This window comes from Sebastes umbrosus, chromosome 4 (assembly GCF_015220745.1).
Source record: "Sebastes umbrosus isolate fSebUmb1 chromosome 4, fSebUmb1.pri, whole genome shotgun sequence".
NCBI classification, from domain to species: Eukaryota; Metazoa; Chordata; class Actinopteri; order Perciformes; family Sebastidae; genus Sebastes; species Sebastes umbrosus.
In genome coordinates this window covers 26,815,463-26,843,359 of record NC_051272.1, presented here as the reverse complement: position 1 = coordinate 26,843,359, position 27,897 = coordinate 26,815,463, and the positions used below count along the sequence as shown (strand labels likewise).

Sequence of the window (27,897 nt, the reverse complement as noted above, 5' to 3'; positions counted from 1 at the left end):
TTCCCATTCAAAGTCTCAGATCAATTTAAATATTTGGAAGTTAATATTACAAAAGATTTTGCCAGTCTCTATAATCAAAATTGTTTTAAAATTGTTGGAGCCAATGACAAAGGATTATGAAAATAAAAAAAAACAGTCATAGTAATACGTCATAAAAAGTCATAGTACAGACCTGGATGGGTCTGCCAGGTGGTTGGGGGTTAAAAGATCTGAGATGTGGTTCAGAGCCAGACCTACATGGGCCATAAAATGAATGTGTAAAATTGGACTAGATCAAAACTAATTTGGGTAATTGGATTCTGGGATGTGTATTCAGTCCTCATTAAAACCTTGGCAGGAGAATATTTCATCTGAAGCTGAGCTCAGTAACTGATTGAGATAGAAAACCAGGGTGGTAGTCAAGGTGAGATGATATCAATATATACTGAAGTCTGTCAGTTTCATTAAACAACCTAAGCAGTGCAATTTTTGAAATCCTCTTTAGTGGAGAAAATGTCTGTTGCTCAAGGTATGAGAGTGACTCCAAGTCTTTGTAAACAGAGTGATGATGAGACTGGAAGATAATGTTAAATCTTCGGCCAGTAACAAGCATTTTGCCTTCGGACAGTTCACTGACATCATTAAACCAGCAGTGTGTTTCTCGGTTTAACCGACAGATGAAGCTCAGTATCACTGGTGTAACTGTGAAAGGAGTTGCTATGACAACAAATAATATAACAAACATACATAAAGAAAATATGAGTTCAGGATTTAAGGCGTACCAAACAAAAGCGTTTTAGATGAAAATCTTTCCACAACCACATTTTATTTCAATCTGGCAATTATTACAGTATGTTCAAGGTGGTTTGTGCCAAAGACGGAGCACTAAGAACTCAACAAACTGGCCAACAAGTTGAAGGATGTAAGTATTACGAGGCTGAAATCTGGACTGAATTTTTCTCTTTGAAACTTTTAAGAGTTTCTTTGATGCCACGTTTTGTGTAAGCTGAATTCACTCTGTTCAGTGTGTTCAACTGGTAGCAGCAGGTTGAAATTCATTATCGCAGTCCAAGCAAAAATGACAGTGTGGAGTTAAACGTAGATCTGATTCAACTGAGTTTTGTCACCATCCAGCCCTCTGTTTCTCTACAGCCTTTCATTCTCTTATAACCCTTTATAAGAGGGAGGGGGGGGTCATAATTTTAGGAAGACAAATTTGTTAAATAAGTCAAAATGTGTTTGTGTGTGACTCAAATTTAAGGTTTGGTTCTTCAAAAGACTAACGATACACACAAATATCTACTGCCATTGCAGTGAGCAGGGCTACTCTAGCAACATCTGTGGGCTTATAAAAGTAAATGCTGTTACGATATTTGGCAACGTTATATTGTGTTTTTACTCTTTTATCAGAGTTAGACTTTTGCCGTTCAGCAGCAGGACTAGCGTATGCTGTCCTGATGATCATTGTGGCCTGGGTTACAAGACCAACTGCCTGAGACCTACAATAGACCCGGTTTTGTCTTTTTTAGGGTGATACAGGGGGTCTTTTAGGGGTAGATAGCAGGTCAACAGTATATGTCACATAGAAGTGGTGTACATCACCTGAAAGCTGGGAACCTGAAGATTAATTTGAGATGCAGTTCAGCACTGTGTGTCAAGTTGTTCTAGTCATAAATCAGAACTAAACATGAATGAATGAATTATTTAAAATGAATGGTAAATTGTATAAGGGTTTAGAACATTATGATAGAAGTGTGTGATGGACATCCCCGTGCTCTATTATGTCTCATAAGTTGTTGCAGCAATTTTTGGGTTGATACCATTTGTTAAACAGATTTAGTGTTAAGTTTAACAATTTTTTACCACTCAAGAATTGATCAAAATGATTAATAATCCCTCCAAAATACCACATTAAGACACCAAGATCTTGAGGAACACCACAGAAAAATCTATGCTTTGATTTTGTATCAACAACTTTTGACATTTGGAGATTTCTGCAAGAATTGCATTTTTCGGCGATTGGATGGCGAGCACTTCTGTTATGCTGTAAAGGTCCATGAGGCTGTGATTATCTTAGAGGTCACCACAGGTCCTTCTATACAGTGATGTCAAGTTTCAAGAAATGTTCTCACTTTTTGAAATGGCTACTATGGGGACTAACATCATCACACATGAATACAGTTCATGATAAACAAGCTGTGAAGGAATCAGTACTCTGCACTTGCACTTTTTTTTTTGCATCTGTGTGAGCCACGTCAAAGATAAATTTCCATTGCTCTGCAACAGACAATAAAGTTTTTCTGATTCTCTTTGTGGTTTTGTTGCGTATCTTTGTGGTGTGCTGCTCTTATATCCACAGAGACGAAGAGAACGTGACATTTCCTTCAGTTTATTAACCTGAGACATAGACATAACTTTAAAAAATTAATAGCAACACATTTAGTACAAAGATGCACAGCAATACACATAGTAGTAGTTTAAGTACACAATTCAGCACTGCATAAAAAGTACATTAAAAACATGTCAGAAACATTGGCTTATCAGAACAAGAACAGCGTCATATAAATATACATTCGATATATATGCATATCAGAAACTCCTCCTCTGCTTCCAATCATTAAAACTCTGACGGTAACAGCCTTCTCTGACACACTTCCTTTCCTTTCAACAGCATCTCATTAAATTATTTACAAAATCTGATAAATACATCATTGGAAAAATGACAAACATGCATCTGTGATCATCAGTTTGTAAACAGTGAGTAGATATTGGCAACATGCAGGATGAACTGAAGTCATAAGAAATACAAGGATTTTGCAAAAGCTAGCAAAATGGCCCCATATTTAACAGCCTAATGAGTTCACACAGTATCCCACATCTATCCTGTGTTAGTGCTACAGCTGCCACTACGGCCTCGTCCTCCTCTGATTCTGTCCTCTTGAATCAAATAAGCAGCGGAGCATTAAAACCTGCCTCTCGGACGACTGGGGTGATCAGAACTTCTAAATTACTGTAAATCCTCCCCCCTGACGACGGAGCAGGGGTGAAGAAATAGTGCTCTGTTCAGGTTCAGTCTGTGAGTCTGCCACACGTGAGCACAAAAGCAAACAGCCTCCATCTGATCCGCGACCGGAAAAAGAGCCTTACGACAACAGGAGGGGATTCAACCACTGATATATTTCAGCTTAGAAGGGACTCTACACCAAGGAGTTGTATGTATCACATGGTATCAATCACAAGACACACACATGCAAAAAGCAAAAAAAATACATCCTGATAAATCAAGATATTTTTAATTTCTTGAAGAAAAAAGAAAAAAAAAAAGGGCCAGTGTTTTGCCTGCATATTCATAAATATCCATATAATTTGGAGACACCTGCCATCACTGTAGACATGCAAGGTCCTTTAGACATTATCACCATGGTTCTGTGTGCTGGGAAGCTTTAAGAAACAGATAATATCACTTCTGATTCACACTGGATACTGACCAAACATTCGTTAACCAGTAACAACTTTGCAAATAAAATGGCAAGGATGTCTTCTATGTTTGATTTTTTTTTTTTGTCCACAACTCATTTTGTTCACAGCTGATATACGCGCTCTCATTCTGTATTGTTTGCCATTAACGAGAAGAGAGGTTTTGTTGAGCTATTGTACAGCGTTTGGGCTTCTGTGTTTGGGGTGTCTCACTTCGGTGCTGTGTTGGCGGGCGGTAGATTCCGTTGCTTAAAGTACTGGGTGACCTGTTGAGGCAGCTCGGCTAGGACCGACTTGGCGAGGGTCTCCTTGGGTGCCTAAGAGAGAAAACGAGCAAGAGAGCACATTCATTTCTACAGAAACACAGAGTAAAATGAAGGCTGAAAAAAGGTTAGAGTACTGGTGATTGTGGTCTGTTTTTAGCTCTGACTTTTTCAGACTAGCCCTTATATTTACACGTCCAGTGCTTGCTGATGGTTGTGTGACGTCTTCTGTAGTAGTGTTGTTTATGGACATTCTTTTCCGCATATGCTTGTGTACTGTCGGCCCCTTACTGTATATCCAATTAAAGGAATACATAAAGATAGTTTCCACCAACTTGCACAAGTTTTTTAGTCTTTGACAGTCAGGAAGGAGTATGAACTTTACTACTGAGTAGTCAGGTAGTCGGGAGAACAGTCTCCTTCTGGGAGTCAAATCAGCAAACTCTGTTGAACGTTTTAAATCTTATTTAACCTCTTGTATTTAACCTCCTTAAGGACGCCAGCGCCCTTGGCCGACTTTACTTTTTTTTAAAAGGCTGTAGCAGGGTCGGTTTTAGAGCTAGAGTGAATGTATCATATGAAACTAGAAAACCTAAGGAATCCATTGGTACCAACCACGTCATGCTAGCTTTCTTGGGAAGAACGGTAAATAACTCACAAAACTATGCTAAATTTTGGCAAAGGGAAAACTGGCATGGCAATGTTCAATGGGGTCCCTTGACCTCTGACCTCAAGATATGTGAATGAAAAGGGATTCTTTGGGTACCCACGAGTCTCCCCTTTACAGACATGCCCACTTTATGATAAGCCCATACAGTTTGGGGCAAAATGCGGTACAAATGTGTTATTTTTGCCGATTCTAAAAATGGTGTATTTGAATGTTTCTGCATATTGGGGTCCCTAAACAGTCTTTGAATTACATAAATTGGGTATCACTGTAAAGCTGAGACTCTAATAGATGCAATGAGCCCGATTGTACTCATTAGTGATGATGTTAGTCCCCATAGTAGCCATTTCAAAAAGTGAGACCATTTCTTGAAACTTGACATCACTGTATAGAAGGACCTGTTGTGACCTCTAGGATAATCACAGCCTCATGAAACTTTACAACTAAAAACTAAAGACCTAGGACATTAAGAGGATGGATGGCTTTCCCAGCTATATTGACAATAAGGGGGTTTCTAAGCAGTTTCAAGAACAGAAGCGCTCGTCATCCAATTGCCGAAAAGTTTTTGATACCAAATTACAGCATGGCTTTTTCTGTGGTGTTCCTCAAGGTCTTGGTGTCTTAATGTGGTATTCTGGAGGGATTATTGATCATTTTTATCAATTCTTGAGTGGTAAAAAATTGTTAAATTTAGCACCAAATCTGTGTAACAAATGGTATCAACCCAAAAATTGCTGCAACAACTTATGACACATAATAGAGCATGGGAATGGCCATCATACAGTTCTATCATAATGTTCTTAGCCCTTATACACTTAAACAATTTATTTTAATGTTTTATTATTATTTTAATTATTTCTGATTTATGACTAGAACAACTTGACACACAGTCCTGAGCTGCATCTCAAATTAATCTTCTGGAAATTAATCTGGATAGGGTTAAACCTATTCATTCTTAGATTTATTTTATTGATCCCATCTAGTAGTGATTTGTGCTAATACATTCTATTAAAACAATAGCTACTAACTTTTGAAGTATCTAATCACCACCAACTTTATAAAGACAATAATTTATAGTAAAAGCGAGCTCATCATTTCAGGTCACTCTCATTATTACGTTTCCTCTCTGTCTCAGCTTCATTTCTCCCTCTTCCTCTCCATTATGTCTGCTGCTGTCTCTCACCCTCCCACCGATAAACTGGAACGAAGCCAACAAACACTGTGTTCCTCCCACTACAGAGGAAGTCAGCTCGCCCACCACCAGCCCACACACACACACACACACACACACACACAAACAAAAAATATACAAAAATGAACAAAAATGAACTAAGTGAATCCTTCGGTGCAGAGCCTATAAATGTGCACACACACTAATGACTCGTGCTAATCTACAGCACACACGTATGGACACTCACACACATCAAACCTTTTTACATGTGTTGTATGTATGCTCATTAACACAAGGGCTCACAGTGTCTCTGTCGGGTCTGAGAAAACCAAGCAGCTCTCCTCATCTAGCAGACCCTGTGTGTGTGTGTGTAGTGTGTGTGAGCAGCTACAATCTGAGTAGCAACAGGCTGCCATTCGGTAACACATTCACAGTCAGACAGCATGACATCGTGCCATTAGGTAAAGTCGCTACCGCAGAACTAAGATGGAGTCAAAGTGACACTGCAAATCACATCGGCAAGTCGAAACATTAGCTGAAGTGGCATCTCAGCAAATGGTGACTGAAAGACGTCAAACTTCACTGAGAACTGTTCGGTTGTCAAACTTTGTGGATGATTCACCAGAAACTCTCCTCTATGTAAAGAGACGATTGTGTATTTTATTCTAAATATCCGTGTTTCAACACCGTTCCACTGCTGTAAAGTAACAATGTTTATTTAGTCAAGTATTTTACTACAGTAAAAAAAATGAGGTACTCATACTTGAGTATTTTATCTGATTGTTGTAGCTGTTTTTAGGTATAAAAAATATAATGTGCAAAACTGTCCAATGAGCCTACTAAAGCGCTGTTAAAATCAATCTTTAAACATAAACCTGCAATAACAGATTTTTTGGCCACTTGGGGGAAGCAGAAACACGCGGTAAACACAGCATTGACATATTTTAACATTTTAAGTTGATATGGTGAACGTGTTAGTAAACTGTTGCCTATTTACACATCAAGCCGATATGGAGCAACATTAGCATTTATTTGGAGATGTGTTTATTGCCACCTGATGAATTTGTAAATACAATAGCCAATCTTCTTTTAGCTCTGTTTTTGGTCTCTACCAACTCCTGAGGGAAATATCTGGCTCTTTAGCTGCTAAATGTTCACCATCTTGTTGCTAACTTTGTCCGTTTTGTAGTTTTATGCTTGTACATCGGGTAACACTTTATAATACCATCATTTATAAATGGTAAATTGATAGTTAATTAAACTTAGTTAATAGTTATTTTACTGTTAACAAGCAATGAAATGATAATTAATAATGTTTAATAAGTATTAGTAATGCTTGATTGATGATTAGTAATAATTTATGTTATTTTAACAGTTTATTGTTGCACATATTATAACATTTTATATACTATATATTAGGGGTGTAATGATTCATCTACTACATCGATGTATCGATTTATATTCCTACAATCCAACTACATTGATAGGTATTCGGCAAGTTGTCCTTCACGGGAGACGTATATCGATATAAAATCGATTTGAAACGCAAAAATCGATTGTATCGATACTAAGGATTTGCACCTTGTATTTAAGGCCGACAAACGTCATATGAAAGTGTTTTTTAGCACTTTTATTAGGAAAGAAATATTAAACGTTAATCCGGTTCACTCTCCAGACATGTGCCAGCTTGCCAGCTCTGCCCTCTGCAGCACGAGAACACATCCATGGCGTGCATGCAACGAACGGAGCACTGGAACAGTAACTAACTATCAAGTTACAATTTATAAGTGATGGTTATTATAAAGCTTTACCGTACATTGTACTGCCAATATTGTGTATTGAAATACTTTCAATTGTGGCACTGATATTTACTTAAGAAAAGGATACAGCAATGATTTCACCTCTGGGATTTCTCAATCAACGTACTATCCTACATGAACACAAAATTGTCCAACAAAGTTATGTGAGTTTTGTTTGTTTCACATCAGAGATTTCTGTCTGTGCTGTTTTGTCTCAGCTCTTCTCACTGGTTTGCAGCAGACGGGACTAGAAAAGAGATCATGCCATTTACTTGCATTTACCAATAACTATTTAGGAACACTTGAATCAGAATCTGGTAACACTTATGGGGTTGTTTGCTTAAGTTGCCAGGCTACTGTCAATCAAATCTGATCAAGTTATCAGTATTTAAATTTATGAAGAAATACTGAACCAAGTTTTAAGGGGTTTTAGCATCATTCATTTCAATGAAAGAATGGTTACAGAGCGCTGATATGCTATTGAAACTTTCAAAGCAATGGAGGTCAGGTCACCCATCAAACTGCAAAAGAACCTGTACCTATACTTTACCGCATATGTGCATTTATATACATAGCACAGTGCCATAAGTCTTAAAATATTTATATTTAAATACAGCATTTGGAAGTCAATGACTTAACCTACTTGACAGCAATCTAAATCCTTAATCGTCTTGTTATAGTAAACATCAACCACAACGTGAAGCAGTTCTATTTCTGTTTTTTTTTAGTGTATGCAAGTTCCCCCTGGTTTTCTGAGACCAATACTCACATTTCGGAAATCCCTGAAAGGGACGAACTGCACAATGTCCCGAACAGCCTCCTCTCCAGTGTTGGACTTTAAAACGCTGGCGTCTCCATCTAAGAACTCCATGGCAGCAAAGTCTGCGTTGCCGACACCAATGATGATGATGGACATGGGTAACTTAGACGCCTGTACGATGGCGTCACGCGTCTCGTCCATATCGCTGATGACACCGTCGGTTATAATGAGGAGATTGAAGTACTGCTGCAGAGGGGAAGAGAGATGGTGGAAGGGGAGAAATGAGGGAAAGAAGACACAAAGAGAAATGAGAAATCCTCTTAAACCTGCAGTAGGCAGAAAGTTTTTGGCATCATTGGGCAAAAATTCCTTAATAACCTTTCAGCATATCGTAATTCAAGTGTTCTGAGAGAAAACTAGACTTCTGCACCTCCTCATGGCTCTGTTTTCAGGCTTTAGAAAATCTAGCCCGTAATGGGAGACTTTGACCAATCACAGGTAATTTCAGAAAGAGAGCGTTCCTATTGGCTGTTCATTCAACGGAGGCAGCTGTCAATCACTCGCAAACTCAGATCAAACGGTCAATCTCTCTACTTGCTCCGGCTGGTGGGCGGTGCTTGGTATTTTCTCACCTGATCTCAACATGGCTGCCGAGTCACAAACTTTCTTATTTTACAGCTAAACAGTAAGATGTTACTGAAAACATTTTATGCGAGAAATAGGCATTACAGTAACAGAATATTGATTCATATTTGATCAGCGCTGCCTAGTTTGACCGTTTGATCGAAGTCCACGAGTGATTGACAGCTGCTCAGAGACAGCAGGCTCGAGCTCAGCTCTGATTGGTTGTTTTCCTCCGGTCGGTGAAATCTTGCAGATGCCATTAGGAGCACCGGAGGACACAGAGGCACATGATTTTTTCAGATTACCTGTCTCATGCACTACTGTCACAATATAGTGACCGTTTTATAAAAATAACTTTTTTTATTATATTTGCTCCAATCCTACCTACTGCTGCTTTAATGTGATGTCACTTCTAAATCCTGAATTTTCTAAGATCACTTGAAGAGAAATCTGCATCAAGAATAAAGACTGGGACAATCAGTTACAATCATTATGATTATGCTGTCAATAGTGGTAAGCAGAGAGACGTAGAGTTGTGGAGGCGGAAAAAGGAAGGCTAGGACAAAGGCCGAGACATGGGAGAAACAGAAAAAAAGCAATAAAGGACATTTCAGAGTGTTAGGAGTGACAGTGAAGAGGAGACAGGAAATGATACAAGAAGAAGAGAGAGAAAGGAAATGATACAAGAAGAGAGAGAGAGGGAGAGAAAAATAGAAACCAGAATGAAAGCTTTTCTGCATTCCAGCACGTTGGGCTCCATTCATATAACGGAGCACACCATCTGGTCCTGAAAAAAAAAAAATGGTGGAAAGAAAAAAAAAAGAAATCGACAGATGAACGAGAGATGAGCAGAGATGAGAAAAGAAAGGATGAACAAATAGTGAATAAGTTGCAGTGAATCAGAAGGGAAAGGGGTCAGGCTTCGGCATGAGACTGAAATAACTTGTAACATGTTGTAATCCATACGTGTTGAAGTTTCTTGTTGGATTTTTTTCTGTAAATCTAACCACAACTTAAAGGACAAATCTGAATAAATGAGTGGAATATAATGTATGCATAAAGGGCACACAGAAATTTGTGTCTGTAAAAACTGGAAAACATGTTTCATTGCCAAGTCTGGAGTTGGACTGTGCACACAGATGGCACTCATCCTGTCTCTTGGTATTCTTATTTACAAAAAACAAGTGATACATAAAACACTTTCAGGAGACCATGTCCAGTCTATAAAATATATTTACATAAATGCTAGCATGAGAGAGAGATAAAATGCTATTTTAGGAAGGTACTATCATTATTTTTATTGCAGTCTGACATGAATGAAGAAACTATCCGGTGGGCGGTGCTTGCTTTTGCCTCGACTGTTTTCAACATGGAGGCCGGGTCACAAACTTTCTCATTTTACAGCTGAACAGTACACTAAAATATGTGTCTGAACACCTGATTTATGAGTAAACTGTACATTGTTCGTACGCCATATTTACCAAAATCATCCAAACATCTACAGAAACTTCTCAAAGTACAGCTGCTGTGGAGGACAACTGTGATCACTGGACATGAAAGATTTTCAGTGAGGTTACATGTTTACAAGCTACTAAGAATCAGCCATTCAGACGTGCAAATACAACAAAGCTGTGAAATATAGTTGTAATGCTTATCATACAGTTTTCTTTACCATCTTACTGCACGTACACACAGAAATAAAAACACACACAGACAGAACAAGGATACAACGTGTGTCTAATGTGGACAGAGACATCAGACAGATGGTAGGAGGAACATCATGATTACACGCCTGTCATTTATTACCGGTATCAAACATGACACACAATGCATCACTCTCTCTTCTTCAAATCAGGTTCCTTTCAATGCGACAGTAAAAACAAACAGGAGAATCCAATTTTATCCTCAACACCAGGAGCCTGTACCACGAAGCGAGAGCCAGCTATCTTTGGACTTAGCTCGGGTTTTCCAGTATCTGGAAAAGGCTCTCTTTTATTCTGGGTAAATCACCATGGTAACCTATGCTGCTCCTGAGCAAGTTAACCTTAGAGTATCCTATCAAAACATGTCAAAAGCCTGCCTACTGACCAATCAGATCACAGACAGGATTATGACGGGTACAAAATTATTGAGTTTACAATAAAGTGATAAAAGGGAAGTGAGTGGTGAAGCAAGAGAGAGAGAGAGAGAGCTGCAGCAAGTGTGTGAGAAAACAAGCAAGCAGTGGAGCGGAAGAAAGTTTGAGAATATTCCTGTGTCCTCTGTTTCCTGTGTCTTGTTTCCCGGCGGCTGAGTGAGTGTTTGTTAAGCTAACATTAGTGCCAAGCATGTGAAACATATAGGGCTATTGTGTTTTTTTCCAACATGATGCCTGCCGATCACGTTCAGTCTCGTGTGTGTCGGTAGTGCGAGCACAAGCGCGAGCAACAGGACGCTGACTGTCATTGACTTAACAGACAAGTTTGGGTTTAAAACAAGGCTTTCAACAGACAGAGAGACACACTGTAAAAGTTCCCATCCAATTTCAATGTTAATTTTAAACAAATTTCCAGAAAACCAGCTAAATAAAATGCAGATTAATGCATGTTTCCATCCACTACTGTTATGCAAATGACTATTTATAGCAAATGGTTATTCAGTTAGATTTGTCGGAAAAGGCTCTGCTGTTTGAGAGAGCTCTCAAAAAGCCAGACGTTGTTGAACTTGCTTTGCGGTCGTGGTCTCATATAAGTCAGACGATAGGTGGGCACGCACGCACACACACACACACACACACACACACACACACACACACACACACACAAATAACGTGCATCAGCTCTGCGTACTAGAATGCAAACGGTTATCCTATGATAAGAACAGACAACGTGAAGACACACACTGACTTTAATCGGGACAAAATCACACTTTTATGTTATGTTACACACACACACACACACACACACACACACAGGGAGGGCTCTGAAGCCTGTCTCTTTAATGTGCTAACAGCAGCGCTCATTAGAGAATCATTATCACACAGACAGACAGGGTCGCTCACACACTGGGACACGCACAAACTGCGCTGGCCTGCAGCCTGTGTGTGTGTGTGAATGTGTGTGTGTCACAAACGGGAGTGTGTTCGCACATAGTGACACAGTCTGCAGTCGCAGGTTCTCTCATTATCTGAGGAACAGGAAGACTGAGGCAGAGCAGCAGCCGATTTGTGCAGCCTACCTACCCACCCACTTACCCCAATGCACACACACTCACACACACACACACACACACACACACACACCAGTCTAACCACTACCCCAGTATGTGGTCCACACACACACACTTCTGCTGCGGCTGTCACATCTCATTGTCTGTCACTCCTTCCTATGTTCCACCCCTGTTTGAACTCACTGTAATATAAAACAAGAAAAGGGCCTGCAATCATTTCCTTACAGAAACAAAAGGATTCTGGCACACAACACACAGACGAGTACAATCCTTTGTGTGTTTTGCTCATGTATTTGTTCTCCACGGGGTGACAGGATACAATTAGGGACAAAAAGCACCGTGGGAGCATAATGATACCCAGCTACTGCACTCTCTTCAGATTTAGGCAGGAGACGTGCACTGGATACATACAAGAAGGGGACATGTACCGCTTGTTGAAAGTTCATAGATCCGAAGCTCCTGCGAGTGTCACACATCTGTACATTATTTTTTTGTGAATGACCCCAGTGGGAACATCATGTTGAGCTTCACAGGTAATGTATCCCGAGTCTTGCTGCCTTACAGACGTCAGCAACATGTGCGAGACCTCTTGTTTGTGCCCAAACTCGTCTTGTTTAAGCTGCAGTGTAGTCACGCAGTCCAAAACATGAAAATAAATTGAAACTGACTGAGCCATGGACGAGGACAAGCTTCATCCAGCTGCACAGCCTGCTATTTATTTAGAGCATTGATTCTTTTTGTTACAGAATAACTACTTCTGTTTCTTTTGCATTGCTAGCTCTGAATTAGAAACATGTACTTGGAAATTAGAATAAGTTTGACCCTGAAGTGACAATGCTCCTTTTATTTTATTTATTTTTTTGCCTTTTCCTCAAGTTAAAGGCTTTTAAAAGCATCCTTAAAAATATAAAGAGGGGAAAAACATGTCTGTGGTCTTCTGACATCTGATCTAATCAGTTTGAACACACCATGGCAATCATCAAGAGTCATAAAATCAGTTTCCTGCAAAATTCAGGAAAATTTAGTGCCATTGCCCTCAGGGACCAAAGTTACAACGCCCCAATAGCAATATCTTTTCGTAACATATAAACTTACATCTGTGCCAAATGTGTTACTCTTTTCGCAAAATGCACAATTATGAATATGTCAACCTAACTGCCCCACTAAAATAAATAAACTGGCATGACGTGATTGTGCTGCGGCACCAGTGGGCCTTACTGGAGTAGGAACCACGGACCTTTGACAATGCTAACCACTGCTGCCTCACAGTGAACAAGTCTGTGGCTCAAAGGCAAATACTTCTCTTATTTGGCTCCCCAAGTGACAGATTTAGAAGCTGTGCTAGAGCAGCAGCAGTGATTACACACATTTAGTTGTGGTTTGAATAGTCTCTAAGCAGCAGAGCCAAATATTGCTCATTTGAGACTTCAATGAGACCACTGCATAGGCACAGTAAAGGTGCTGTGCAGAGGGCTCTGGTACAAAAAAAAAAAAAAAGTGGGGTTATCAGGCAATGAATTTGATCCTGGGTTAACATGTGAATCAGTACAGTCCAATGTCACTTTGCCAGGTCAATCAAATATATGAGAGTGCACATTCTTGATAAATTACATAGTAACATGTTGACATAAACATTTATGTTTGATCTTCAAGTGACCTAAAAGTAAGTTCCTATGAGACATACCGGAATGAGAAATACTACCAAAATAGAAAACCTTCTTGGGTGTGAGACAGAGCCTTAGGCTTGTTCTTAATTTGGATTTTATGTGTTACTGCCTCAGATACATTATCCAATGGCCCACCAGATGGAAGCACATTATTGTTACATCCTGATATTGGTGCACATTATTGTTGTCTGGTTTTATTTTGAAACACAAACCTCTCTCGTCATTTCAGTTCCTGTCCCCGTGAGTTTCCCCAGTGTTTAGTTTTTTGGGGTATTTGGACCTTTTGCTTCGTCTCCCGTTATTTGGATCACTGTCTACTCCTTACCTGGTATTGTTGCTGTATGGACTGATTACCTGTGTATCACCAACCTGATTCTGAGTAAAGACCTTGTTTTTTGAACTTACCTTGTGTCCTGAGTATTTCTGTGCATCTGAGTCTCTGTCACCTCCAGCATTGTTACAGTTGTGCAGTGATTTTTTTTTACTAAAACTACACTCAGATCAAACAAGCTGTGCTGTGATTTGCTCTTCTAGGAGAGATGACGACAGATGTGCCACTAATCTTATTTGTGACATATAAAGCTGAATAGAGTACACATTTTTTAATCACACCAATGTGAAAGGACCACTGTATAGAGTGCTACAGGAATGACTCCTAAAACCCAGAAATGAGTTATCATTTTAGCACTTCCGGTTCCCTCGTCTGTTAAGTCAGTGTGGTTTTTTTTAATGGGAATTTAGTTAGATGCCTGAAATAAGGTCTGGCTCTCGTGAATTTTGAAGCTTTTATGTGTCTTAAAAAAGGCGGTTGCTAACAAGTGGCTAAATGAGACTACTAAACGTCATCACGCCTTTACAGCCTTGTTGTGTAAACTCGCGCTCATGCGACTGGTGCAGTTCGTTTATAGCCGTTATATGTATATTACTTTAGCTTTTTACATGTGACGATTCCATTCCCGCTTCAAATATCATAAAAGTCATGTTAATTTGAGGAGACGATCTTGCTGAACAAAACGTGTAAGTATCATAAATGTGTGTTTGCCACAGAGCTTATTTTCTGCAATAATCCAAAACCCAATGGAAAAATCCCAGTGGCTTTTTGTTGAGGGAAACCAGGGCGATGCTAACTTCCTGGTTGGCTTACAAAAATACGTCATCCCTGGAGCACTCTATAATGGATGGCTACAAAAGTGAAAGTATATGTGAAAAGTAGCTACAGGTTGCCTTTTAAGAAACCAACAATAATCACAATATTGGTAGAATCAAACGAGTCTTATTTAGTCATAACTGCCGGTCATCTACAAAGAAGAATAAGAGTCTACAGCCATGCTAGTGGCTCTGTCAGGCTGTATTTAGGCAAAAAAATTGCTTTGAGCTAAATGCTAATATCAGCATGCTAACAGTCTCACAATGACAATGTTAGCATGCTAATGTTGGTATAATATTTAGCATGTTCTCCATCTTAGTTTATCATGTTAACATGCTAACATTTTCATTGCAATCCATCCAGTAGTTGTTGATAGAGTTGGGAAGGTGTCAAAATGTTCAAACTGGTTTGATATTAAGCCACAACAGCGAACCGGACCGGTATACCGAATGTTACCACTACTACTGTAGGTGTCGCACTTGACTCAGCAGCCCCTCCACCAAAACGCAGAGGAGCGGCTTGTCACTAAAATGAGAATAGCTGGTCCACCCTAACAGCCCACCTTAAGTGAACCTGGGCTGGCATTGACGCTAACTTTGGGGCTAACCCCCTTCACTTTAATCAGCAGGTGGAGAGCAAGACACACAGCTGTAGCATTTATTCACCAACAGCCTAAACTGTACACAAACACACTGCAATGTTCACAGCTACATCGATCCTAGTTGTTGACATAAATGTGATAAAGTGGTGAACATACCAACCAAAATTGACATCCCTAGAGCCACGCCACTAGCATTAAAGAGTCAACTACGTAGAAAATGAGATGGAGGGTGCTTCCCTATCATGCTAATTAGCCCGGAAATGTGTGAAATGCCTGGTCAGTGTCTCAGCTGAAAAGAGGTGTGATATGGAAGAAGATTAGGACAAAAGTTGTCACTCCAGTCTGTCACCCTCCACCCTGGCACTCTGGTCACCATGACAGGACTCAGTGCCAACAGATGCACACACTTGTTTGTCTAGTCAGCCATCAGAGTGGATAAATTAAGAGTACAAACTTACTGGACAGGCACTCACTACTGACTGCTCTGGTGAGTAAATCATATTATTTAGTGGTATGTGTTTTCTTGGTGTAATTTGCCCTATAGAATGATAATGATAACCAATATAATTGAATCTTTGCTTGTATGGGAATGTGAGGGATTGACAGTGAAGGATTACAGAGACACAGGACGTCTACAAAGGCAAAGAAGAAGAGAGGGTGGTGTCTCCATGCCTCAGAGGTAAAAATATGAATGGACAGTAGCTCATAGTTCATGGGAAAATATCACTGGACAGAATCCTCAAGGGAAATGCTTAGGGTGCCAGAGAGAATACACGATGGGAATCTCCAAATACTGATTTAAAAAAATGGCACCAGACAGGCAAAAGGTACAACTGAGAACAAAGTAAGTAAGATATCAGAAGATTAAAGAGAGGATGTCAGGGAAAGGACCGAGTAAACGTAGTTGTTTGACAGCACTGAGAAGGGTGGAGAATCTTGTGAGTAGATGAAATGAAAGAGGGAAGTGGAGCATTATACAATCTGTTAGCTGTCAAATCGTTGTTCACCAAAGAGAGGAGCAGTAGTCTTTGAGCAACAAGAGCAGGAAGTATAATATAACTTTGAAAACACAAAGAAGCCAGGAGTTTGAGATACTGTTGTAAAGAATTTGGGGAATCCTATTATTTTTCCACGAATCCGAAGTCAGACAAACTTGTAAATGTCATTTCTTGTACTGTATATCTGTAGGTAACTATGGGTAATATCACAGATGCTACGTACCTTTTTCTATGTCTAGAACATGGGCATGTGGACCGTTATGGGCAGGTGTGTCAGAACACCCTCTTCTGTTGACACACCTGCCCATAACGGTCTACAGGTGTGTCGACAGAAGAGAGTGTTCTGACAGATTGCGATAAATTGCTGGTTGTGTTTGAGTATGGAATTTTAGTGGTTACTGGTTGTAGTGGAAACTGGAGTGCAACCAGCAATTTGCAGATGTTTTACTTAGTGTATTGTCCCTTTGTGTCTCATCATTTGTGTCTGCATTATACAGGTTCAACTGAAGAATAATTAAAACACGAAAAAGGCAGAAAAATAAGTAAGTCACCTACCGCTGCTTTCTCTTGTTGAAGTGCCTGGGCAGCAAAACGTGCTACATGGCTGATGATTGGAGAAAAGTTTGTTGGGCCGTAGAAACGAATGTGAGGGAGACAGGCAGAGTAGGCCTGGGCAATACCCTCCACACCTACATAGAGAGAAAGACAGAAAGACTTTACATTTCAACAAAACTTTATTTTAAAGATGAGTGAGAAAAGTGTCTTTTTTTTTACGCATATCTCCCAACTCAAGTGAGACATTTTCAACTGAGGGTAGTAGCTCAGCAAAATGATTGTTTCTCATCAGCAGGTCTATTTTAGACTCCAATCAGCTTAAACAACCAGACAATTGAATGTGTGAATGGGTTCATTTGCTGAACATTTGCCTCCTGATTCAGTCACCTGCATGTATTATCTTTTTTTTAAGGGAACTGGGAAGTCAACACTGCAGTCTAAACACAGTTTCCAGGTTCATGTTTATTTCTTGGTATAAAAGTTGTGTTCTCTTCATTCACATCTAAATGTCATAAAAATATACACCTTCTTAAAAACCCTTAAAACCCCAAAATACCCGGCCACTATTCTGTATGTCAGAGGTTGTAGCAGGCTCAGTTTTTAAACTAGAGTGACGATCCTGATATCAAATGTAACTACAAAAACGTATGGAACCCATGCCATGTCAGCTTGCTGGGGAGAACGCTAAATAATGCTACAAACTTACGCTAAATTTTGGCGAGGAAAAACTGGCATGGCCATTTTCAAAGGGGTCCTTTGACCTCTGACCTCAAGATATGTGAATGAAAATGGGTTCTATGGGTACCCACGAGTCTCACCTTTACAGACATGCCCACTTTATGATAATGACATGCAGTTTTTTTCATGCAGTACAAATGTGTTATTTTCTCCTATTCTAAAAATTGTGTCTTTGAATTTTTCTGCATACTGGGGTCCATAAACAGTCTTGGAATTGCATAAATTGGGTATCACTGTTAATCCCCATTTCATTATAGTGAGACCATTTTTTTAAACTTGACTTTGCTGTATAAAATGACTGTGGTGGCCTCTGGGATAATCACAGCCTCATGAAACTGTACAGCCACAAACTACAGGCCTAGAGCATTCAGAGGATGGATGGCTTCCCTAGCTAGATTGACAATAAGGGGGTTTCTGAGCAGTTTCCAGAACAGAAGTGCTCGCCATCCAATCGCCGAAAAATTTAATTCTTGTAGAAATCTCCAAATTTGTTGATACCAAATCACGGCATGGCTTTTTCTATAATGTTTCTCAGGTCTTGGTGTCCTAATGTGGTATTTTGAGAATTGATAATTTTTTATCAATTCTCAAGTGGTAACATTTTTTTTAAATTTAGCAAATTTAGCACCAAATCTGTGTAACGAATGGTATCAACCCCCAAATTGCTGCAACAATTTATGAGACATAATAGATCATGGGAATGCCCATCATATACTTCTATTATAATGTGCCAAGCCCTTATACACTTTCACAATTTATTCTAATGAATTATTTCATTTATAAATTATTTTTTATTTCTGATTTATGACTATAGAACAACTGGACACAGTGCTGAGCTGCATTCAAATTAATCTTCAGGTTCAGATGATGTACACCACTTCTATGTGACAGATACTGCTGACTTGCTATCTCCCCCTAAAGACCCCCTGTAACCCCTTAAAAAAAGGGGTGGAATGGTAAGGAATTAAAACATGCTACACAAATGCTAATCCCTTGTTAGGTATGGTAACATATAAAACTTTGGTTTTATATGGCAGTTATAGCAGTACTGTGACTGCAGTCCTCCAAATCAGGCTTTATTGTTTTGCCTGGAACTTTTCATTTTAGAGTGCACTGGAGGCTGAATTGGCCTTTCCAAGAAAAGATGAGCTGTAATGCTCTCTTACGTAGTTTGTAGAGGAGCAGTTCACCAGCTAACCTTAAAAAGAAAGGGCGTTTGTGGAGGCACATGTTTTAATAATGCCAAGCTGTACATCTATTTCGAAGAAGCACACAGAACTTGATGTTTTCACATGTTCGTATTTAACATAACCTCCTGCCTCTGTCAGGCTAAAATATGTGTTGCACAATTTCCCTTCTGGGTCTCACAGTCGGTACTCAAGTCGTTTGCATTTGTCAATTAACACATTTGCACATTTCAAATGCTAATGTTGCGTAAACGAATGCACCATATTAAAAAAAGGTATGCTTACTTTGTGGTTCTTTAAAACAAAAATGCAAGATACTGATGATTTATAAATCTGTTAAAATTTAATTAGATATGATGACGGTAAGGAAATTGGTTAGTTACAGTGTGTATTTAGCCCCTCCCTCTTTTCCAGCGCTCGCAAAGTGTGCCCTGCCGGGAACAAGGATATTTTTGTGCATACAGGATTGACATAGCCTCTTAACCTGCTTATAGCTACCATATTGACCTTGATTGTGAGACAAATTTTTTTTTTTAATTCTGAGCAGGATGCATCAGTAACAGTAAGACAACAAGGTAAGCTGATATATAGCTTTTAAATGAAATTGTCTTGGGTGATAGGCCAAAAATTAAACTGCAGCCTATGGGTAGGCCTATTTCTAACATAATTTAACCATCTAAAAGTGAAAAATAGAACCATAGGTTATATTTTGACTGGACTATGTCTCTGTCATTCGTCACCATGATCTTAAAATTTTAATTATTCTCCTCCCCAGTTACTGGTTCACTGGCCTACTTTTAACCCTCTGAAAACAATGGTGGATCATCGGACTGGCATTAACATTACTGTCATTTGAAGGCTGTTTCGGGTTTCAGTCTTTAAGATAGTGGACATCCAGTGGTATCATCGTGAATCTTGAGATTGCGATTAATCTGTTGATACCAAACATGTCATGCTAGTTTACCGGGAAAGGGGCTGAATATCGCTCCAAAGTTGAGCTGTCTTTACCGCGATGTCCGCGACACCTCAGTGGCAACCGGCACTGTTTTGGCCAGACTGTTTGTGCCCCCTCCGGCACTTTGTGCCCCACGCACAGCCCATGATGAGCTTGTGCCTAGCGGCGACGCTGCCACAAAGTCACAATGGCATTGCAGCCTTATGTCTGAATGTTTATAGAGAAAATGGGACTATATTCTACTGTCCTTTTATTGCAATTTAACTTTCAATCTTGCAAGCAGTGGTGGCAACCTTTTTACTGTTGCAACACTAGTGTAGTCATATTTTAATAAGGGCCTGGCAGGATATTTGTAGACAAATAGAACAATGTTTTACATCTTCATAGGGAAAGAAACAGCTTAGTAACTCCTATCTATTAATGCAGCTGTCTGGCAGAAGATGTGGATCCGGGCCACAAAGAAGCCAACAACCTGTAAGCATAGATAAGCGATAGTGTTTTCAGCTTGTGTTATTATAAATGGAGTCGAGTTGTAAACAGAAAACAAGTCAGTATGTTAGTGAGGCATCGAGAGGAGGCAAAGGTTCAGATGGTTGAAAAGTCAAGGATGGAACTAAAGTCAAGTTTGTTTGTAACAATATCTCATAAAATGTTGCAATGGGCTTTACTGCACCAGCCCAAGTTTCTATAAGACAGATATATAGAGTGCTCCAGGGATGATGTATTTTTGTAGGCCAACCAGGAAGTTAGCATCGCCCTTGGTTCCCTTGACAAAAAGTCAATGGGATTGTTCCATTGGGTTTTGGATTACTGCAGAAAATAAGCTCTGTTTCAAACAAACGTTTATGATACTTACACGTTTTGTTCAGCAAGATAATCTTGATAATCAAATGAACACCACTTCTACGATTTTTGATGCGTAAATGCAAACGCCAGAAAATTCACCAGTGGGATATTTACTGACGTATTTTATATCGTAGAACAAAACGCTAAATCTCTAAAGCTTGTGTTAACCACAGACCTTATTTCAGGCATCTAACTAAAAACCCATTGACTTCCAGACGAGGGAACCGGAAGTGCTAAAATGTGAACTCATTTGTGGGTTTTAGGACTCATTCCTGTTGCAATATTACCTTTTTGGTATCTGCATTTACAGTATATTGGCCAATAAGTAAAAAGATACTGCAGTCCAGAAATGCCAAATATATGTTTGAGGCATTTAAGATCAGTGAAAACACTATATATGTACTACATACAGTATATGTACACTACAAACTACAGTTTATTTCAACTGTAAATGTCCAGCGCACTACATAATTTTGGTCATATACGTTTAATAAAATAAAACTTTAATTATTATAAATAATACAATTTTTTGGGGATTTTTATAAGATATTTTTGTCTAAAATATCAGCTAGGACTGTCAAAGTTAATGCGATAAGTTGTTAACGCAAATTAGTTTTAACGCCACAAATTTCTTTAACGCATTAATGCAACTTGTGATTTTTAGGTTGTAGCTTGTCAGGAAGGCGGCTAAATAACGCTCCCAAACTAACGCTAAATTTTGGCGAGGAAAATCTGTCATGGCCATTTTCAAAGGGGTGCCTTGACCTCTGACCTCAAGATATGTGAATGAAAATGGGTTCTATGGGTACCCACGAGTCTCCCCTTTACAGACATGCCCACTTTATGATAATCACATGCAGTTTGGGGCAAGTCATAGTCAAGTCAGCACACTGACACACTGACAGCTGTTGTTGCCTGTTGGGCTGCAGTTTGCCATGTTATGATCTGAGCATATTTTTTATGCTAAATGCAATACCTGTGAGGGTTTCTGGATGATATCTATCATTGTTTTGTGTTGTTAATTGATTTCCAATAATAAATGTATACATACATTTGCATAAAGCAAGCATATTTGCCCACTCCCATATTGATAAAAGTATTTTACTTGAAAAATCTCCCTTCTACTACACAGTAACTCACCTGAACAAAAGGGGTTAGTGGGGTTGAAGTTGATGGCAAATTCATGTGACACCTGAGGAGACAAGAAACACAGACAACAAACTTGATATCCTTCCTTCACTGCACTGTAAAATATTGTTGAGAAATACTGTCCATTTCTCCAACACTTTCTCCCTCCCACCCTTTCTCTCGCTCTCTCTCTCTCTCTGTACTGCTCTCTCTCCTTTGTCCTTTTCATCAGCTCAGTGCCATGGCAACACAGATGGGTTGACAGTTGCGTAATCTTGTGAATATGCATGTATAATGCTTACAGTTTTATCTGTGCGTATGTGTGTGTGTGTGTGTGTGTGTGTATTTGGGTGTGTAAAATGCACGTATGATATAGGTTAGCTATAACTGTAAGTTTGCATATGACAACCTCCCCTCCTGTCTGTCACACACACACTATACAAACATATATCACACATACAATATCTGTGTCTAGTACACATCCATACACACACGTACAACAATTATAACAACAACAACACAGACAAACACACACATACCTTCCAGTCTGGTGGGAGTTGGGCTCCAAATCCCAGAGCAGGAAACATTTTGTCGCTGAGGAGGAAACCATGACAACAGATTGGAACGTTAGTTAAACCTTTTTTTTTTTCATCCAAATTCAACAAGCTGGATTTAGACAGCAGAGGAAATCCTGTTACCTTTTCCACAAAGAAACACATTCAAAGACACTTACAGAGAAACTAGTAGAGAGCTGGCAGAAAAATGAAGCAATGTTGTAAAATGGCTTCTCACTAAGAGAAGCACCTTTTTTTCTGAAGGGCAGGACACACAAACAATCTGACGTATTGTCTTTTTTTTTTTACCTACAGTGATTTTCATCACACTTCAAAGAAACTGATTCATTTTATATTATCCTACAAATGCCATATAAATGAATTTTTGGTCTGTATGTTTTCAGCAGGCTGGTCTCATACACTGTTCGTAGCTATACCTAGAAAAAGTAATGCAAGTGAATTGTATATATCCCACAAAATCAATTTGTGTGTAATTAACGGAATTGTGAACCAGGAAATATAAATAGCAGCGAATGCTGCGTAGGAAGGAGGTCAGGTTGGATGGGTGGGTCAAAAAATACCGGACTTTTTTCTGTCCTTTGTCCTTCCGGAGTTATTTTAAGCCAAACTAGAATTGTTTCCTAAACCTAACTTAGTAGTTTTGTTGCCTAATCCTAACCAAGTCGATCTTTTCCTAAGCCTAACCAAATAGTTTTGTTGCCTAAACCTAAGGAAGTTATTTCCTGTGAAGACTGAAGTATATTTTGAAAAGACTATGCGTGTAACGACCGGAAATTGACATGTGTTGCTGGACATTTGTAGGAAAACGCAAAAAAATATAGAATATGTTGGTTTTCAGTGACACAGCTTGGGACTTCACTCTGAAAATCTTAATAACAGTAAAAACAGATGGTTATGTGCAGGAGGAGATTGTTAATTTGTAGTCTCGCGATACCAGACAAGACTGGCTACCAAAGTCTGGGGATTTGTAAATGCAAAGTTGTTGCTAGAACGGCGGCTGGAACAGTTGCTAACAAACCTTTGCCCCTTACATGTACTGGATTCGAAAAAGGCCAATCACAACCGTTTATCTAAATGCTTGGGGACGTATGGGGGTGATACGAAAGGATAACTCGCTGTTAGTGGTCGACTCAGCAGCCGGACACACGGCTCCGGGGGAGAGAGCCGAGAGGGAGCTCCAGAGATTTTTTTTAACTAACAGCAGCAACAATGAGTGAACCATATGTGTGTCTGTTAGCAGAGCAGCTGTAGCAACACTGTTCTGTGCATGTGTTTCTATTACGATACAGCACTCAACTCTTCAGCCTCAATATGAATTGCTGCCCTAAAGACTTTGGATTGTTTTTATAATTGTTCCCACCCAATTTTAGTAAAGAAACCAGGGAGTATGTCTTCAGTCTCTAGTTGAGTGAAGCGTTTTGAGACTGACTTGTGACTCTCCCCCCACCCCCAGCTATATAGTTTAGAGAATATAATACATCCAAGACAAAACTGACAGGAGGGTTGGACTCAGAGATAAAGTCACAATTACAAATCTGTCTGCTACTTCAGCACCACGGATGCAACGATTCATCAATACACAGCACAGTTGGTGTGGTCGTGGCCATAGATTCTAACTTGCACAAACATCAGTCTGATAAAGGATCAATAAGACTAGACTAACATATTAAACTAAACAACTCCTCTGCCCCCTGCACTTTCTCTGCTACTAGGAGATGGAGTGGGGGGATGGCAGGTTAACAAGGGTCATGCATTTTGATCATTTTGCTAGCAAGGGGGATGGCATCCCCACTCAAATCGCTTACTGGTTATGTGTGTTGGCGTGCACCACTGACACGCAGTCTAAAGCTTAGTACAGTGGTTCTTGGGTTTGATAGGATTAGGATGGATATTAGGGAACTGATAAACCAGTTTAATTTTTACTGCAAAGCCCACAGTGACGTACATGGAAATTAAACCATTTCTTTGTCACTGTTAACTTTGCAAAATTCTGTCACTTTGGTGTTTGAAGAGACACGTTTTATCATTGAAGTGAAGTGAAAGGTGCTGAACTCCAAATTCAGAGCATTAACATAGCAGCAAACAACTATTTGCTATGTAAAGATATAGTGGAGTGATGGCGTCCTGTCTAACGGTGTCCTCATGGAAGCAAAGAGCCCATCCTCCGGTTCCTCCCCCAGGTTAACACTGTTAGCTCCGTTGTTTGCACTGTTTGTGCTGTTAGCACCGTTACCTGCTAGCTGCCGACATGTTGAGAGTCATGTGGAGGTAATCCCTCAATCATAGATATGCTCTGAATTTTGAATTTAGCACCCTGAAGATAACTGTAGTCCTAACTGATTAAAAAGAAGACGATACTCACGTATCATAGTCCTGTATGATTTGTCCCACAGCTAAAATGGCAGCGAGATACTCGTTGCTGCCCAATGGGTTAATGTAGTGGAGGGAGGACGGCTCTCGAGGGTTCCCATTAGATGCTGTGAAGTCTATACCGACCTATGGAAACACAGAGAAGTGACAGATTAGAGGTCATCTTAGAAACCTGCAGTGTTTTTACATTAGTGATTTTAATGAGGCCATTTTCAGAGGTGTCCCTTGACCTCTGACCTCAAGATATGTGAATGAAAATGGGTTCTATGGGTACCCACGAGTCTCCCCTTTACAGACATGCCCACTTTATGATAATCACATGCAGTTTTGGGCAAGTCATAGTCAAGTCAGCACACTGACACACTGACAGCTGTTGCTGGCTGTTGGGCTGCAGTTTGCCATGTTATGATTTGAGCATATTTTTAATGCTAAATGCAGTACCTGTGAGGCTTGTTAATTTATTTCCAATAATAAATATATACATACATTTGAATAAAGCAAACATATTTGCCCACTCCCATGTTGTTAAGAGTATTAAATACTTGACAAATCTCCCTTTAAGGTACATTTTGAATGGTTAAAAAATGTGCGATTAATTTGTGATTAATTACGATTAACTACGGACAATCATGCGATTAATCACGAATAAATATTTGAATCAACTGACAGCCCTAGTATGAAATAGTACAATATTCACACACATGCTATTTTTAACAAACCGACAGTAGTGTTGTCAAAAATATCTATCGCTACACAGGTACCAGCTGAGCTTTCTGCTCTCTCTTCTCTTCTCTTCTCTCCAACAGCGAGTTGACTCACCCACCCACACACACACACACACACACACACACACACACACTGCTATTTATCTTTTAATAAAAATCGAATTTTATGCCCTCAATGTTGTAAATTTTTCCCGGTGGTTTCTGAAATAATATCGAATATTGATATTTTTCAAAGTATTGTATCGAAGTTAGAAATCCAAGTATCGTGACAACACTAACTGACAGTATTTATTCCTGCCATTCAGTGGCACTATACAACGTGAAGTGAACGTCTGAAGGGAAAAAAAAACAGAGTAACCAGAGTTGCTGTTAAGTTTTGATAACAGTGTCTGAGCTGGAACATCTTGTTATCTTGGAGTTAGAGAACAGCGAGGCACCACTCACATACCTTGTTTGAGAGCCAATGGTATGATTTAGTTGATATTGTGATTCCCTTTTAAACTCCACAATGAAAGTTCTTGCTTTTTTGTATCATAAAATAGTGTCCCATGATATATCATTACAGCCTTTATATCTGTCAAACCCTGTGACTGCAATTTTGACATTTAAAAACGGTCCTTTGTCCGCTCAATAATTTTCCTAAGTCATCAAACATATTAATAACATTGTAATTTCAAAACTTCAAGGTCACCAGGCAAGGAATTAATACGTTTTACTTCATCCTTGAAAATACAACATTTTTATTGGGGACAGATTAAAAAAAATACTGTAGCGCAGCTGTGTCTAAAAAAAGACAGAATGTCCTTGAAACCACACAGAGGCGTATTTTTTAACACGGATGACCACAGGGTGACACTGCGATGACATACAGTAGGCCTATAAACAAATGTGAACACACAGACGCTTTGAACACATGTACCCAAAGTACAAAGGCACAAACACACACACACACACACACACACACACACACACACACACACACACAGTCACACAGCCTAACATAATATAAGATTAAGAGTGACAAGCTTTTCCTCAGGCGGTGAATAACGGTTTGTGTGCTGACAAGAACCCAACCCAGAAACTCCGCCTCTGTCCTATCAGCTTAAAGATAGTCTAAAGCATCTCCTTCTTTCTCTTCTTGTTTGTCGGGTTATAAAACAACAATGTTCTGGTTCAACGATCTAGGAAAGAGAAAATGGAGAAGCAGGAAGAGAGAGCAAAGGTGGTAGATGTGTGAGTACAAGAGAGGAAATTGGACAAATGAGGCAAAGAATGGGAGGAGAGACAGAGCATAAAGAGCAGCAGGAGTGACGGACACAGAGATGCAGGGAGACAGAAATAGGGTGCTGTTGCGTATTTTGTACAGCATGTGTGATAGTCCTGGAACGAAATATGTGTGAAAAGAAGACCCATACATACAGCATATACTACTCCTGGTTCAGGGTGCCAAGTGAACAAGTCATTTAGCCTGTAATCACAGCTAGTTTCTGGAAATGAAACAGCATAATAGCTTAAAGGGATGCTGAGTATTTTGTCAATTTATGAAACTCTACGGCGAACTGTGGAATTGCAATAACATACTGATAAGTATAGCTTACAGTAGAAATCTCAAAGTCAAACAGAGCTGCAAGGATAGTCGATTACAGTTTTTTTTTTTCAATTGCTAACACACTGAAATGACACATAAAGCACAATTATGGAAATTGACACTCAGACAGCAAAAAACTCTGCTCAAGTCTCCAAAAACTCTAAACACATGTTCTGCTTTGCACCCAATTTGCAACTCAATATAGCAACACACTGCACACTGTGCTCTGCATAAAACTCAGGAATCTAACATAAAGTCACTTGTTTTCTATTGGACAACCTGGCCAAACACCTATGTGCTTGATTGTCCTCATCAATCAGGATATAAGAACTTTAAAAAGACCACAGGTGAGTACCTGTTTACAACAGCAATGGAAGCTTGTGAATGCCAATCTCTCATGTGACCTGACAGTCAACACCAGTAAGACCCCAGAAGTCTCCCAGTAGGACTACAAGGGGCAAAGCCTTCTTCAGCACCCGACCCACCTTCTCCTAGAAGACTCCAAACTGTCACAATGTGTCTGAGTTTTCTTCCTTCCCATCTAGATGCTTAGCACCAGACAGTAGCTGCTCCCTCTGAAGCTCTTGCACCAAACCGTGGCTCTTTTTACCCAGAGACAGGTCATGTTGAATGAGACCCAGAATGCATTTTCAGAGTTTCTTTAGTCACCCAGCCAACAGCCTCGAGCAGCACTCCCAGGCCTGGAATTACATTCTTACATTTCTGTCCCATAAATGCACACAGGTGGCAGGTATGTTGAAAATAGTCTATGAAAGGAAATAAAATGTAAGTCCAACCCATTAAGACTCAAGTAAACGGTGGCTCTAAAATGGCCATATATAATATCTCCATTTGAATTACCAAATGAAC

The 27,897-nt window shown here is 39.6% G+C and overlaps 1 protein-coding gene across 1 annotated transcript in view; it reads right to left on the bottom strand.

The window, feature by feature from the left end:
• Nucleotides 1–2,352: 2,352 nt before the first annotated feature.
• The window catches only part of cpne2 (copine II), a 56,972-nt gene continuing 31,427 nt past the window's right edge, over nucleotides 2,353–27,897 (bottom strand). Inside the window, exons 11-16 of the mRNA XM_037766604.1 lie at nucleotides 24,707–24,840; nucleotides 22,309–22,363; nucleotides 21,782–21,833; nucleotides 16,916–17,049; nucleotides 8,126–8,362; nucleotides 2,353–3,773 (exon numbers count right to left, since the gene is read on the bottom strand). Coding sequence (XP_037622532.1) covers nucleotides 3,666–3,773; nucleotides 8,126–8,362; nucleotides 16,916–17,049; nucleotides 21,782–21,833; nucleotides 22,309–22,363; nucleotides 24,707–24,840 — 720 coding nt within the window. The 3' untranslated portion in view covers nucleotides 2,353–3,665. The remainder of the gene's footprint in view (nucleotides 3,774–8,125; nucleotides 8,363–16,915; nucleotides 17,050–21,781; nucleotides 21,834–22,308; nucleotides 22,364–24,706; nucleotides 24,841–27,897) is intronic.